The following is a 16,171-nucleotide window of genomic DNA, read 5'->3' as shown; positions in this document are numbered from 1 at the left end:
TTGTAGACTTCACAAAGCTATCTACGGTCTCAAACAAGCACCTCGTGCCTGGTTTGAGAAGCTAAAATCTACCTTGCTACAGTTCCACTTCCAGGCCAGCAAATGTGATCCATCCTTGTTCGTCTATTCAGTTGACAATAATATCATCTACGTCCTGGTGTATGTAGATGACATTATTATTACAGGAAACAACTCAATTGTTCTCCAGAGCCTTGTCTCTCGTCTTCATTCCGCATTTTCCCTCAAAGACCTTCGTGATCTTGATTACTTCCTTGGCATTGAAGTTAAAAATCAGTCAGATGGTTCTCTAATCTTAACTCAAAGCAAATACATTAGGAACCTCTTAAATCGCACGGACATGGAAGCATCAAAGCCCATTTCTTCCCCAATGGTTAGTGGCTGCAAATTATCCAAAATTCGTTCTGAAAAATTTCCTGATGCGTCTCTCTACAGATCTGTTGTTGGGGCATTACAGTATGCCACAATAATCAGACCTGAAATTAGCTTTTCTGTAAACAAGGTATGTCAATTTATGTCTCAGCCTCTTGAACAGCATTGGATTGTTGTCAAACGTATTCTACGCTACCTTAAAGGCATTATATCTTGGGGTCTTCGTCTGCAACCCTCTCCTTCCACTTCTTCCCTCTCCATTCAGGCCTACTGTGATGCAGACTGGGCTTCTGACCCGGATGACAGGCGCTCCACCTCAGGCGCTTCCATTTTTCTTGGACCAAACCTTGTGTCTTGGTGGTCCAAAAAGCAAAATGTTGTTGCTTGTTCTAGTACGGAAGCAGAGTATCGTAGTCTTGCTCTCGCTGCGGCTGAAGTTATGTGGATACAGACATTACTTTCTGAACTTAGAGTGAATCATTCACCTCCAGTCATCTTCTGTGACAACATGAGCATTGTGGCCCTTGCTCACAACCCTGTTCTTCATGCTCGCACTAAACATATGGAATGAGACCTTTTCTTTGTTCGAGAGAAAGTTGTTGCCAAGTGTCTTCAGGTTGTTTATGTTCCTGCCATTGATCAGTGTGTTGATGTCCTAACTAAAGCTCTCTCCTTCTCGGTTTTGTGATCTTCGGTCCAAGCTTCAAGTAGTTGAGTCTCCTCACCCTACTTGAGCTTGCGGGGGGGTATTGGAGTATAGTTTTACTCCTAAAATATATATATACACATTTATTTCTGTTAATATAGACCAATATAAATTGGCTCTATATATACTTGTATTGTACTTACTTTTCAATCAGTTAATGAAATTACAATTCTGTTGTCATATATTTTCTCTCGTCTCCTCTGGTTTTGCCCTCTCTCTCTCTCTACCTTTCTCTCTCAACTCTATTAGTTGCAAATTGGTTTAAAAATGATGAAAGAACAAAACTATAGGTATGTGCACAATGTACAAATAAATTTACCTTGAAGCAGCAGAAGTTTCACTATCATTACCACTTTTATTAAGTATAAGATACACTGCAGCAAAGAGCAATCTCAAAATCCCCTCTTCTGCTAGATCAACATCCACAAGCATTTCCAATGATCTGTTCATCAATAAAACTGGAAAGTGAATTTCATTAGATAATATTTGCCATAGAAAAACCTAAATACTGAACAAACACATCAATGAAATACATCTCATTTACAACTTCACTTCCTTTGAATCATCATAATACACATGGTAATTTAATTTGTGGTAGTCTGAACTATATCAAAATATAAAATTATATATATGTTGATAAAGGAGTACCAGATCTATAGTGTGGCATGCCACGCTCAGTAATAATTTCTTGCAAGGATAATAATCCAATAGATAGTGAACATGCTTGATAAATATGAAAGGGAGTAGAACAAAAAAAGGAGCTCTCACAACCTTCTAATCAAAATTAATGATTAAGATTACAACACTCGAATGAATCCCCGCATCCCCTGTTTCCAAGACTAATCATTTTCTGTACAGTTCTACATTTTGCATCAATGTTTCCAGCTCTAGGATAATTGGAAGATCTAGACTTCTTAGACTAGCTTAGCTTAGCTTTCATTCTATGAAACAATTGTCCCAAACAATCTCCAACACCAAGAGTCACCAAGCTACCCACAATTCACATGCACAACATAAGTATTGGCAAAATACCCATCAGAATCAAACCCTATGACCACCACCCTCATCCATTGAACCTTCTTCCACATATATTCAAATTCTTCTTGATTGAGCAGGAAAGGCAAAGTCAATGCATTGAACATTCAGCAGGCATATCTCATTAAATCCTACTAAAGAGTTGTAAGAGGGTGGAACAGGAGTCATGAGGCCAATTAGTTGGGTTGGGTGGTCTAAAATGCAACATTCCCACCTGTTGGTTTTGATCTAAGGCCTAAGAGCCTCCTCTCATCTCTCATTACACCAATTTCCTTGAACCAACTTTTTACAATTTATCTCAACTTCATCCAATGATCTTAATTAATGTGTAAAACCTTTCTTCATCCATTGATCTTAATTAATATGTAAAATATTCTCACTTGACCTCCTTTAATTTATTTTACCTTTTATTGGCTGCTTTTTTATTCTCCTATAGTAACACCTACTCTTTCTCTCCTTCCTAACTCATCATCGAAAGTTTTACTTTTAGGTAAAATTTTGGAAAAATCATATTCATATCACATCCTTCTGCTCTCCATTCTTTTCACAATAAAAATAAATTGAAGCAAGAAATTGAACCAGTCAGACTGCATTATCTGGTATTTTCTAAAGCTAGGCATAAAGTATTCACCATAAGGCCAATAATTGCTCAGAAGTCAGAACACACCCATGTTTCCTCACACTGTTAAAGCTGGAATACCACACTCTAGTGGTCATTGGAATGTATAATGATGTAAACAATTTTAACATTGAAATTTGCTCAAATAACATCCATATAAATATGCTTAATTAAAAATCCTTACTTTCTTCTGGTTCACTTTTTATTTGCAGATCCAATAGTCTACAAAATGGAGAGTACATGCTTTCTCCAACAGTGGTGGCAATGAAATCAACACTGGTGTTGTTACAAACCCAGAACAGAAAAGAAAAGAAATTTTTTATTGAATTGAATGAACCAACAAAACAAGGGGGAGAGATCTCTCCAGCGAGGGTTTCCCCTTCGCAAAGGATTTCTCTTTTCACAAAGAGCACAAGCTCAATCTACAAATGACTCAAACTGAATGCCTCTTTCTTTAATTCCTCCTATTTATTTACCTCACAAACCCTCTCTAACTAACTAACTGGCTACAAATGTCATAACTAACTACCTAACTCCTAACAGGTGTTCTACAACAGTTCTGGTGGAAGCTCCTTCAGAACTACCCAATTTGGTGGTCGCTTTTTTGTCAGGGTGGTCTGTGTGTTCCTGAAGTTAGGGAGAAATGGGGTTTTGATAGATGATGTGGTAGGATAAGGCCGGGCAATGCAGGAGAGAAAAAAAATGGATATCAATAAAGGAGAGAATGGAAGAAAATTAGAAAAAATCCCATGATAAGATTTTACAAATTGGTTTGGACCATTAGATGAAGCTGAGATAAACAAAATTAGCGTAAGCACATAAATTGTATATTGATCCCTCCACTTCTCCCATTCCCTCTCCCTACATACTGAAGTGTGTGGCGTGTATTTATATAGTTCAATGATCAAACTGTAGAACAGCCCCTTTTACAAGTTTGGATAACCAGTCTGGTAGAATTGGAACCCCATACAATAAACTCCTTAGCTAACACGAAGGTTCCTATTCCTCTCTCCCACTCCAGACCAAAGGAATCCATCATGAATCATGATAATCTGACACCAGAGAAATACTGGACAAATTGTACTTAAAAGGGTAAATAAGTATCCACTCAAGGAAATATGCTGATACCCACCCAATACTATAGTGCCACTTGACATTGTGAATATTTTCTTTGCAAACTCTACAGTTCTGCCACATGCTTCCTGGGTTGTTTGCTAAATGGAGAACTAACTGTCATTGTTTCCTGGTTCTATTCTGCAATATCAATGTTATAAATCCAAATAGGACCAGCCAGTTTGACATGAGCCAGCTTGGTGACTGGTCAAAAAAAGGAAATAGGTTGGTTATGCCACTAAACTGGTACAGTCCAGGTTTTTTTTTTAAAAATACGGTGAATTGGTAGATTGTGGTTGAACTGGAAAAAAACCCACCAAAGGAGGAAGGAGGTGGGGGGACCTATTTTATGTGCCACCCACATCATCTCCACTCTGGCAACTCCACAATCACAACCACAACCCACTAGATTGGTCTTAACCAGTAACCCGCTTTGTCTAAATTACCATATCTTGAAGAATAGTTGCCAGTTTAACTTGTCTATGAGACCAGAATGAGATCATCTTCAAAAGGAGCACATAGGATGGCTTAAGACGCACACTTTTTAAAATTTGGGCTTAGGACCTAATTCAATCCCACAAAACTGGCCTGCAAGGTGAAGAATTTACAATTTTTATAAGGACTGCATCAATCATATCTCTAGTTGATGTGTGACACTAACCATCTCCCCTCACACCCAGCACAATGAAGGTGCTCCAAAGAGATCACAAGAAAGGCAAACTAGGGGTGACTACAATAGTACAATTAAGGCAATTTTTCAATACAACCCCTAAGACTCAGGGCTATGAGACTGGAGCGTGACAATGCAGGTGACCCAACAGTGGATTTAGGATAGGTTTTGATATTAGCTTACAATTTATGCTAAGGGCCTAACTCAACCCCACAAAATTTATAAGGTGAGGATTGTCCAAGCTTTATAAGGACTACATTTCATTGACCATATCTCTAGTTGGATCAAGACTAAACACACCCAGCATAATGAAAGTGCTCCAAAGGGGCCACAATTAAGGTGGCTTTCCAACTCTCCAAATCCCAATTGATAGCATTAATTGACAGGTCATAATTTGCTGGCTATGCAAACCCAAAAGGCTGCAAAACCACTGATTTTACTAGTGATGTTAATTTTATATTTTATTCAAATACTAATTTGTTGAATCCAAGTCCAAAGCTGTATGGGATACTGGGACATGTCTCTTCAAATTTGTTTAACATCATATTGAAATTTGAACAATGTAAAAGATACTTTTCAGAACTAGTTTTTTCATATTACTTGATATGTTTTAAAAATATGCTTGCAATGACTAAATTTTGGCTTACCTTTCTATTTCATAGAATTTCAAGTAGTCCAATGCTATCTGTAACTGACGAATACGAGAAACTTTGATGTCCCATCCTGACAAAGAAAAAATAAATAAATAAATAAGCATGCACCAAAAATTGTTTCATTAAATTATAAATTAGTGTGTCACCACCACCTCATTATTCAAACTCACCATATTTTAAAACCAAAAAATAAATTAATATCAGCATAAGTTTTTTCTACTTTGTAATCAATCTCATCTATTCACCTTTAATAGACAATTTTCTGGTTTTTATAATAATAATAATAATAATAATAATAATAATAATAATAATCTTGAAAGAGAGGTAGTTTTGGCAGCAAAAGACAAGAGAAAGTAAACCACCAAAAGCAGCAATTCAAGACAAGTGGATTGGCATTAAACCAGATGAGGATTTTAACAAAGATAATCCAAATAATCACATCCTAATTCACCTAGCAGGCTAGCCCTAAAATTCCTAACACACCAAATATCAAAAAGTATTTATATATAAAAGTTGGAATAGAACAATCATATTTTCTAAAAAAATATTTAACATAGGGCAATATTTTATTGAAAGGAAGCAATTAGTCCAATGAAACAAAATAATGGTCCTTTCAAGAGAATAAAATAAAATAAAAACTATCACATTAAATAGGAGAAACATAAATTATGATATCCTCATTACAGAAAGTTTCCAAAATTTTCAAATTAAAAATTAAAAAAAAAAATTATATCCTTCTGATGAATCAGGCTCAATATCCTTCTAATTAGTCAAAGAAGAAAGCATTAAATGCTCTTTTGGTTCCCAAGATATCAAATGCCTCAGTTATTTCATTTAATACACATAAGTAGTTGGGAGAATTTGTTAAGAAGACATAGATTTCTCAAAACAATAAAACTCTTCAATCCTAGTGCATGTTGTCCAATGAGACACAAGGAGTCAGAGTGCAGAAACGTTTTTATGGCCTATACATGCTCAACTCAAGGGAGCTTCCTGATAAAATTGCAAAATGAATAGAAAGACTAGCTACCGAGATTTATTGTTTTATCTGTATTTTATGTTTATATGTTTATATTTGTGTTTTTCCTGCAATTATGTCTTATCCTGTTAAATCTTTCTTCTCTGTTAAAATAGAGAAGTTGCCACTGGCCCCAATGAATACTTTCTAGAAGAACACCCTCAATATACCATATGCTAAAGCACAAAAAGAAACTAAATGAACTAGTTTATCCCAAGACAAGTAAGGAGAAGACTTAAGAGATGTCATATTATAAATAAATACAAAATGATTTTTCTTAGGAACACTTACCATTTTTTAAACACAATTGATCTGCCACTTCAGTGCCTTCATACAGAAGAACTCTGTCCAAAATTTCAACTTTCCAAGGAGAAAACCTTTTGGTTGGTTCTTTTATTTCTAGATTGTCTTTAAGTAGAACTGAAATCCCTACATCCTTATTTGATTGACGATAACCAATGTACTCAACAGGAAGAAAATTTGATAAAATTGAAATGGAAGGAACATACACTGATAGACCACCTTCTCTCACAATATAAAAACAACCTTGGAATGTGCAACCAATTGCTTCTCCAATAACATCTTGATCATCAAAGTGGTAGACATCATTTACATTGTCTAAGAAGTTGTCATCATGGACTTCTGACTTCACTTGCAGATTAAAATGGATTAGTTGAGCACCATTCTGATTCTCTACACACTTCTTTTTAGAGAAAATTGTAATTCCCAGAGGAGAAAAACAAATAGAATCATCCTCGCAGACTCTAAAATTGGGAAGGAATATTTTTCTCATGACAGGTGATTTCATATCATAACCAGGAAATTTTTTACCATTAGTTACTTTAGAAATAACAGAAAAACCACTGGAATAGGAGCCATACAAATCCCCCTCCTCTTTGAATGTGCAGCCATTAATTTTCTGAAGTGCATTATTTGCCACAGCTTTGTCTGAGGAAGCTACACTTCCATGTTTTATGTTTAAATCATTTGATACTGCTGGGCGATCAATATCAGAACCACCAACTCCCCAGCCAACCAACATTCCCAGTTGAAATTGCTGACAACACGGAAGCAACTTCTCAGATGAGTAATTTTTATCAAGAATATATTTCTCCAAAGATATCACATAGATCACACCATATTCATCAACCACAGCTAAAAGGGAGGTATGTGAAGCAACAACTAACCTCTTGAATGATCTCTTAATAGAATCACTGCGCTGATCAGACATTTTATCCTTAATGCCACACTCTTGTTTAGCATATATATCATCATTTGAATATAACTTTTCTAGCCCTTGCAAATCCAAATGGGGGTTAAATCCACAAGCTTGTAAAACATTTAAATGTGTCACATATTCCCCAGACATAGCAGAATAGAGAACGATCAACCCAGAAGAATTAAGACAGACAAGAAGATTATCAGAAAATTGGAAATCCATCCACTCAACTGCCTGAACTATGTTTATTCTTTCATCAAGCTTCACCATTGATACCCATTGAATACCCCAACTATCTAACTTGGCAACAAGAAGTAAATTTCTGCTCCTGCCTCTTTGATTTGCATCACTAATATTGGCAGACACGTGATGCATTAATGTAAAAAAAAATCCTACCAAACAATTTGAAGCACTCGAGAACACTCTGGGGCATTCATAGAACCCATTAATCACAATACCAAATACACTGGAAAAACAATCAAGCTTAGTATCTTCTCCACATAAGCTCAAGCTAGGGCAGTCAGAAGCATCTTTTACTGAAACAGCTGGTTCCTGCCAATTTTCCTTACATTGGACTGGTTTTTCTTTGAGGAGATGGTCCAAAGATAGACTTCCATCAAATATGCTAAAAGAAACTACTTCTGTCGAGCAAGGGTATTCATTATTCTCAGGGAATTTGGTCCAAGGAATGCCATCAGATATAATAGTTTCAACTTTTGTGAAAAATGACTCTAAGTATCTTTTAGTAACAGAGCCTCTTAACAATTCAACTCCACCATCACTACCAGTCATATTTACATTTTGGTCTCCATGAATAAAGCTGGAAGATTCCCCCACTAACATATTTTCAGCTAATGTAGCAACAGGCCCCCATTCTACCCACCTGCCTTGCCTAAAGTTACCCTCTAACATGTCTTGACCCATTCCCTTGGTCAGTTTGGGAAAAGCATGGACTGTTACCCCACATCTTCCAGAAACAAATAGAACTTCTCTAAATGAAGCATCATTGTGATGATCATAACTGTCCTCACAACGAGCCCAGGCCAACGAGTTCACATCACTAATGTATGGGTAACTATTAGATCTTGAACATTTAATTTCAGCAAGATCAGTATCAATATCAATATCTAACCCTGAAGTACATGGTGAATCATTCACCAAAACTGAACTACTAGGCCTAGTGGATGCCTCTGCGGAAAGATTTGATGAACCTGGATTTTGATTATCATAATCACAGCCACCTTCAGCACCACCAGAATGCAACTCTCCTGCATGCAACAAAGCAGACGCATATACTAGAACATGAAATCAACTAATTCGAAACATGGACAAATTCATTTATATATGTAGAATAAAATAGACTATTCAATTACTGTACAACAATAGCCAAACTAAAAAGGAAAACAACAATCACCTTTACTCAGAGGAAGCAAAAGAGCCTCCCTTTCATAAGAATGGAAAAGCAGTATCTCTCTCGTGGGAGAAAGAAAAGCTTCACGAAAATCCAAAAGCCCAATTCCGGTCTTAGACGGGTCCCATTTGTGCAGCTGAAGAATAGCCGGATCCTCACTGCCCACGTGAAAATCCATTCCGCTCCTGATTCGACCAACCGCACATCCACCCAAAAAAAAACATCAAAAAAATAGAAGAAAAAAAAACTAACAATAACTAGAGTCATTCAAATTCCAAAAATCATTCATCGCTAACTTCAATATTCAAAAGATGATCTAAATATCTAACCAGCCTCACAACACATGAAACTTAACTAAGTTATTCTCTATGACAAAAAAAGTATAGCAATAACCGCCTCCTCTATTTCATTTCCACGATTATTATTTTATTTTATATTTTTAATTTTGAAAACAACCGTGAATCGGTGGTGGAATCGAATGTCCTGGAAACCAATCCGGATTGAATAAATCAATTTAAAAAAACAATCAACGAGTTCAGATAGCATGGAGAAAACGATGAGAAGTCGAATAGAGAGAAATTGGAAAAAGATAAACTCATAAAAGGATGTCGAACCTGGAGTGTGGCGATGATTAAGAGATTAGAATGGAGAGTGTTTCCATGGATATATATAGTTAGGGAGTGTGGGTGAGATTGCGATGAGATGAGAGTGAGTTTTGCGAAGAGAGGTTTTGGGGTCGAGATGAGAATGGAGCGAATTTTAGCGCATTGGAACACGAACAAGATGGATGATTTGGTTTCTCTACTGTTCGCTGCGCCCGATCCAACTCGGTTACTTTCTTTTCTCTTTTGTTTTTTTCCTCTTCGTGAACCTATATTTATATTTCTAGTCAAAAAGCAAATTTATTTTTCAATATCAATAAAAATAATTAAAATAAATAATTGATAATATCAAATTAATATTTATTTCAAATTTAATTATAAAGTTAAATGATTGAAATATTAATTATATTAATATTGTTAATATACTTATGAATGCATCTATCTATATAAAATAATAATAAATATTTTATTAATAGATTTTATCGTAAAGTAAACTCTTAAATAATTAAGTATTTATGTTTTTTAACTAAACATTACGAATTTAAGTTAAACATAAAATTACATATTCAACAAGAAAGGAAGTGTAATACTTACTTAAAGAAGTGTTCATACTTTTTTTTATTAATGAAGTGCATATTTTATGATTGACTTTTGAATAAAATTGTCTCAAATAAAAAATATATGTAAATATATATATATATATATATATATATATATTATGATATAAAAAGAGAAAAACAAATTTTTTGTTATGAGTTTGACTATTTATTTTCTAGAGTAGACAATGGTGATAATACTGGATGACAGTTGATACGATTTTATCTTGGTAATCTGTGTTTGTAAAGATAAATTTAGAGAAATTTTTCATTTTTTAACTCTTTGTTTAAATTTGGATGATTAGGTAGAAATTGAAATAAGAGAAATATAATTAAAAAAATGACATGAAAAAATATTTATTATGAGAGAACAAATTCTTAAAGGAATTTTAGTGAGTAGAAAACTTAATTTTTTTATTTTTGGCTAAGTTTAAAAAAAAAATGTATGACTCTTTTTGTGTTTAGTTAGTCTAAAAATGAGATTAAAAAAATCAACCATTAAGTAAATATCTTGTCAAATAAGATGGATGTGTGATATTTTGCTTGTATTTTAATTTGCTAAAAAAAAAATTTCTATAACATATTCTTAAAAATAATGAATAAAATTATGTTGAGAAAATAATGGAATTAAAAAGATAATTATAAAATGATTTTATATAATTTATTTATTTGTATTCTCTTATTTACTCATTTATATAAAAGGATACAATCTATTTTTTACTTTTTATTTTTGCTAGTATTTGAGGCTTTCTAGTTGGGCTAAATATTTTTATATATAAGTAAAGTTTATAATAAATTATGTATTATTTAAAATATATAGATAGATGTTTTAAACAAATAAAATATGTTTTAGATTTTTATGAATGTTTTGTGTTGTAAATGCATTTTTTAATTATTAATAATTTATTTTAAAATATTAAAAGTTTATTTGTAAATGAATAAACATTTAACTATTGTAACTGTTAAATTTTAATAATTTTATTATTGTACAATTTCAATCTATCTATTAAAATGTAATTGTTATTACTAATGTGATATGTAGCAAATGATAAAGACGTTGATGTATTGGTGACATGGTGTATCATGTGAAAATAATTATAAAAAGAATGTGAATAGCACTTAACTAATAAGTTAATGCTTCTAAAAAAAATCACTAAAATAATGAAATACTTTTTAATATTTAAAATATTAATAAAAGGGTATTTCTTTTCATGTACGCAAATTTTGGACTAATTCATCCTTATAGTTATTTTTAAATAACTTTTTTATTTATTTTTTCTTTTATCTATATTATTAATAAAGGAGATTATCTCATTTAATTTTCAATTTCTTTTTTTTTTTACAATTTTGTCTTTATAACCTTTTACAAACTATAGTTTTTTTTATTCTTTTATAATCCTTAATATTTTTAATAATTACCCATTATTATATTGAGTTATGGATTGTCATAACTCGCTTTAACCAATCATAGTGTGTGTTTGGTTCAAATTTTGAATGTGATTTATCATGTCAAAATGGAAGTTATTAGTTATAGTTTTTGCGTTCTAAGCGTGATTTTTGATTCAATTTCACATTTTGAACATGTTACCAAACACGGACATAGTCTTATTCTAAGTGAATTTATGTTGCTTCAAACGACTTTAAGCTTGCTCAAACGAGTTTTGAGAAAAAATTTTGAGTAGCGCTCGCTTTAAGCGAACTTTATATCGTTCAACGTTCACGCTGAGGGAGCTAATATTGCTTAAGTGAAAGATTAGCTCGCTTAAGTGAGTAGATGGTCAAATTTGCTTTTGTGGCATTCATGAAAGTTGTAGTCCTGAATATTAGTTTTCAAATGTCATTTAAAATCATTTAAAAAGGAGGTTTATACCTCAATATACAATCAAATTAGTGAGCAAGTGTTAGGCTATAAGATTTAGACTAAAATATCGTCATTTTATAATTTTTAAAAATAATAGATGATATAATTAACACTTAAGGTCAACATAAAAGTTGTAGATAATTGTATTAAGTTTTCTAATAAAATTAATATCAACTTGATATCATGTGTTTAACTTTAAATATTGTGTTTAGACGGTACAAGATCATAGAAGACGAAGTTGTGAAAATACAACTTGTGAATGGTTTTATTCTTTAAGTGTTTAGATTGCAAACATGTGACTCTTGTACTAATTAATAATCAAAATATGAAATTGTGATGTTGTAATGGATGAGTGTGTAAGTAGATTTGACATTAGCAAATTGTTGTGAATATGTGTATTGACATTATGATATTGTACTAAGTTTTGTGTGTTGAGCATACATTACATGCATAAGTCATTTAGCCTTTGGGCAGGGAGCCTTCAAGCAATGAACCTTTAAGCAAGGAGCCTTCGCACAGTGAGCCTTTGAGTAAGGAGCCTCTAGGTAGTGTTGAAATATTGATTGACACCATGTGCATATACATTGGAGTTTGCGTCCATTGCATTGTATTTGCCATTGTACAGTCATAATATTTATTTTTATGATTAAAGTTATATGTGGGGTAAAAGATGTCGCAACAACTACCTTTAAAACTACTTTCTCTTTTCTTTATCTTTTATTTATTTTCTCTTTTTTATACTTTAATGGCATTTAATTTTCAAACATGTAACCTTTTAAGTAATTACTTAACTTTTTATTTTCATAGAAAGACACAAAGATATCTCTTTTTTGCTTATAGTATTAGTAAACGAGATATTATTTTTTTGTATACCACTAATAAAGGGGTATTTATTTTTGATGTACACAAATTTTAGACCGATTTATCCCTTTAACTACCTCTAAGTCACTCTTTATTTCTACTATCATTTATTTATTTATATTTTAATGATATTTAATTTTTAAATCTCTAACTTTTTAATTAAGCACTTATTATCATTTTTTAATAGAAAAACATGAAGTGTCTTTCTCGCTAGTATCAATTAAAGTTATAATATATTTTTTCAATGACAAAAAAAATTGGAAAAAAATATTATTAGTATTAATAATATAATTGATAAAATAATAAATTCTTATTAATAATATTGATCATCTATTGATATAGTATAAAATATAATTTTTTTAGTAATATTTTAAAATTATATAGTTATTAACCTATTTAAATTATTTTGTTTTCTTCACGTATCGAAAAGATGATTACAACTAAATATAGAAAAATTATATATATTTTTAGTATTAATAATATTAGTGATAAACTAATAGTAATAATATCACTAGTATATCTACAAATAAATTAATAAATATAAAAGAGTAAAAGTATAATTTAATTTAAATTTACATGTTAAATAATTATTCCGGTAAATAACTAAAATCATTTACTCTCTCTACTAAAGTTTAGATGAGCCAGATCTAATTAAACTGAAATTTGCAAAAGCAAAAGTTCACGTTTTCCATCTAAAAAGCAGAGCAAGTATTGGATGTTTGGGCCAGGCACGAATTTACCAGTTCAGATCTTTCAAGCCCGCTTCATCTTGGACAGTTGGACTTCGAAACTGGTAGTGGGTTGGGTGATTTCTAGTTCTAAATTTCACAAATTTTAAAATTACAACTAATTTTTAATTAGCATTTTTCTTCTCATTTTTTTTTAAATTACTTCGAAAATTTGCTATGTTAATGGACCTTTTTATTTAAATAAATAATTCTTTGTTCTTATTGCTTGGCCATTTTAATGACATACTATGTACATGCTATTATAGTCAATTGCGTGTCAAAGTAACCCTCCCTTTAAAAATATATTAGATATAGAAAGAAAGGGGTTTATTCCAGGCATTAATACATGTCTACATCACAATAATAATTTCATGCTAGTGCTTGAGCAACATAAACTATCAACTGACAAAACAAAAATGATAATTAATATAATTGCATACTTTGAAAATTTAAACGTGATAACTTGTAATGGCAACTGTAAGTAATAATAAGAAGGACTATACTTACGGAAATGATAATTATCCTTTAGTTGGGGTAGGGTCCGTATAACCTAATTATGCTACATACTAAAGGAAGAGGATGAATATATAGAAAGTTTTACAATTGTTTCGCAATTATACATACATGGACTTAAAGGGATTAGTGAGTAGGGACAGTTTACCAGAAAACATGGCTTAGGATGTCACCTTTATGGTCGATGGTTCACTTTAAGGGAAAAAAAAAAAAAAACACCTTAAAAAGTTAAAGGAGATTGGTGTGAAAAAAAGGTTAAAGATGTGATTATGATTAATTACTATTTATGTTACTTGTCATTTAAAAATATTAAAATTTAAATCATAAATAAAAACTAAATTAGATATAAATTTAAAAAAATTTCTAAAAAATCATTCGTTAAAAAAAACTCTTAAACACATCAACACTAATTTAGTTATTTAATCATCATACATGAATTAAAAAGACTCCCAATAAATAAAAATTACTTCAGTTATTTCTAAATATCTGGAAAGGAATTTTATAAATTAACATAAAAAAATCATTACAGTTAAGCCTTTTAAATTTCACACAATCAATGTAAAGAAAAGAGAAGATCATATCAAACCTTTTTTTCATCCTACCAATAATAACACACGCTATCCAAAAGAAAAGAGTTAAAATTCTCGCATCATTTAAAGAAGTAATATATTAGTATGTATAAATGAAAATAATCTTCACTTAGTCATACTAATATGAATAAATAAAAAACAAACTTCTTTTTTAAAATTAATTTTATAATATTAAGTTAGAATCTAACTAATTTTCTTACAAGATAAAGAAAAGTGATCATAATGGAGAAGGCTTGGTTCTTGTTTGGAGATGGTGGTAGATATCAGATATATTAATCATCACATTGGTTTTCTTTAACACTGCAAGCAACACCTACAAGGCTTGAACAGTCACTTTCAGACGAGACCATGATTCGCTTGAGTGTCACTGTGTTCTCTCTTTTGCTTCAGAGAATGTGCAGATCTTATCGATCTGAACACTGCTTGTGACCCTCTAAACTAGAAAAGAAACACAACCAGGTAGTAGCTATTAGCAAAATGGACCGTTATTGTTTATTCTCAGTACACCACTTTTTGTCATGCTATTCTTCTAGCTCAGTATCAGAAAGCGTGGATATTAACATACCACTTCTTCATGATCCAGGAACGTATAGTAAAAAGCTGCTTTTTCACTCATACCCCTAAATATTATGTCCTCCTTCTTTCCAGTAAACGTCCATCCATGAACATCACACTATATTCTTCTTTCCATCTCTCCCCAAACTTCTTCCAAATGTTTCAAGAATTATCAGCAAGAGTAACCATATTGGTATACCTTATTCTTGAAGTGTATGAGTATAAGGGAGAGAATTTTATTTTATTTTTTTATGAAAAAAATTGATTGTATGCTTAATATTTTCCTATAAGAAAAAAAGGGTTCACCTCTATTTTTGTCTTGACATGCATCAATCAGTCCTGCACATGTCAAAGAAACACTAATATATACTATATATATCACTTAATTTACTTCAAAATACGGTGGAAGTTCATAATTAAGCTATCGATCGAGTTATGCTTCAGTTAATCACGTTAGTACTATATTTTATGTTTTTGAAAATCATTTTAACATTTTGTTAATTAGTGACTAATAATGTTAACAAGATAACTAATTAAGTACTGATGTGAGCAACAAAAACGAAAATAATTAAAAGTGTTAAGGAGATGGAGAGAAGCATGTGTGATATGTATGAATATGATTACGCGTGTAAAGCTTAGGTTGTTTATTATGCAAATTAAGAAGAAAAGGGGTTTTGCATAGAAAAGGACGAGGACATGTAGAATGTAGAATGAGTGATAAGTGATAACAGAAGCAGTGTGTTGTCACAGCACAGCATGTTGTTACTGTGAGGCATGGGGTGGTCTCTGGCAAATGCAGCGAGGGATGTTAATTAGAGTGAGAAAGACAGGATATGGACAAAAAATGCACACCACGCACACAGACACTAGAGCAGGAAACGGGCATGGGGTAATCATTTCATAGTACAATTCGACATGATTCACATTTAAATCTCTTCCTCCTCAACATCTTTTATTTAAATTTATTTACTGCAAATCGTTGTTTCTTAGATACTGCACTTTACAAAAACAAAAAATTATAAATGCCCAAT

The 16,171-nt window shown here is 32.0% G+C and overlaps 1 protein-coding gene across 3 annotated transcripts in view; it reads right to left on the bottom strand.

The window, feature by feature from the left end:
- Positions 1 to 9,675, bottom strand: part of LOC109799614 (spatacsin carboxy-terminus protein) — a 33,039-nt gene extending 23,364 nt beyond the window's left edge. The window contains exons 1-5 of one of the 3 annotated variants that reach the window (XM_083069230.1): positions 9,449 to 9,675; positions 8,838 to 9,019; positions 6,496 to 8,691; positions 5,181 to 5,256; positions 1,416 to 1,538 (exon numbers count right to left, since the gene is read on the bottom strand). In XM_083069230.1, coding sequence (XP_082925356.1) covers positions 1,416 to 1,538; positions 5,181 to 5,256; positions 6,496 to 8,691; positions 8,838 to 9,012 — 2,570 coding nt within the window. In that variant the 5' untranslated portion in view covers positions 9,013 to 9,019; positions 9,449 to 9,675. Of the gene's footprint in view, positions 1 to 1,415; positions 1,555 to 5,180; positions 5,257 to 6,495; positions 8,692 to 8,837; positions 9,020 to 9,448 lie in introns of those variants that run through there. The other 2 variants (XM_083069231.1, XM_083069232.1) reach the window with 2 other exon arrangements.
- Positions 9,676 to 16,171: the final 6,496 nt, after the last annotated feature.

This window comes from Cajanus cajan, chromosome 2 (genome assembly GCF_000230855.2).
Source record: "Cajanus cajan strain Asha chromosome 2, NIPB_CcT2T_4, whole genome shotgun sequence".
In the NCBI taxonomy this organism is placed as follows: domain Eukaryota; kingdom Viridiplantae; phylum Streptophyta; class Magnoliopsida; order Fabales; family Fabaceae; genus Cajanus; species Cajanus cajan.
The sequence above is the reverse complement of the archived record's forward strand: the minus strand, read 5'-3'. Positions and strand labels throughout refer to the sequence as shown.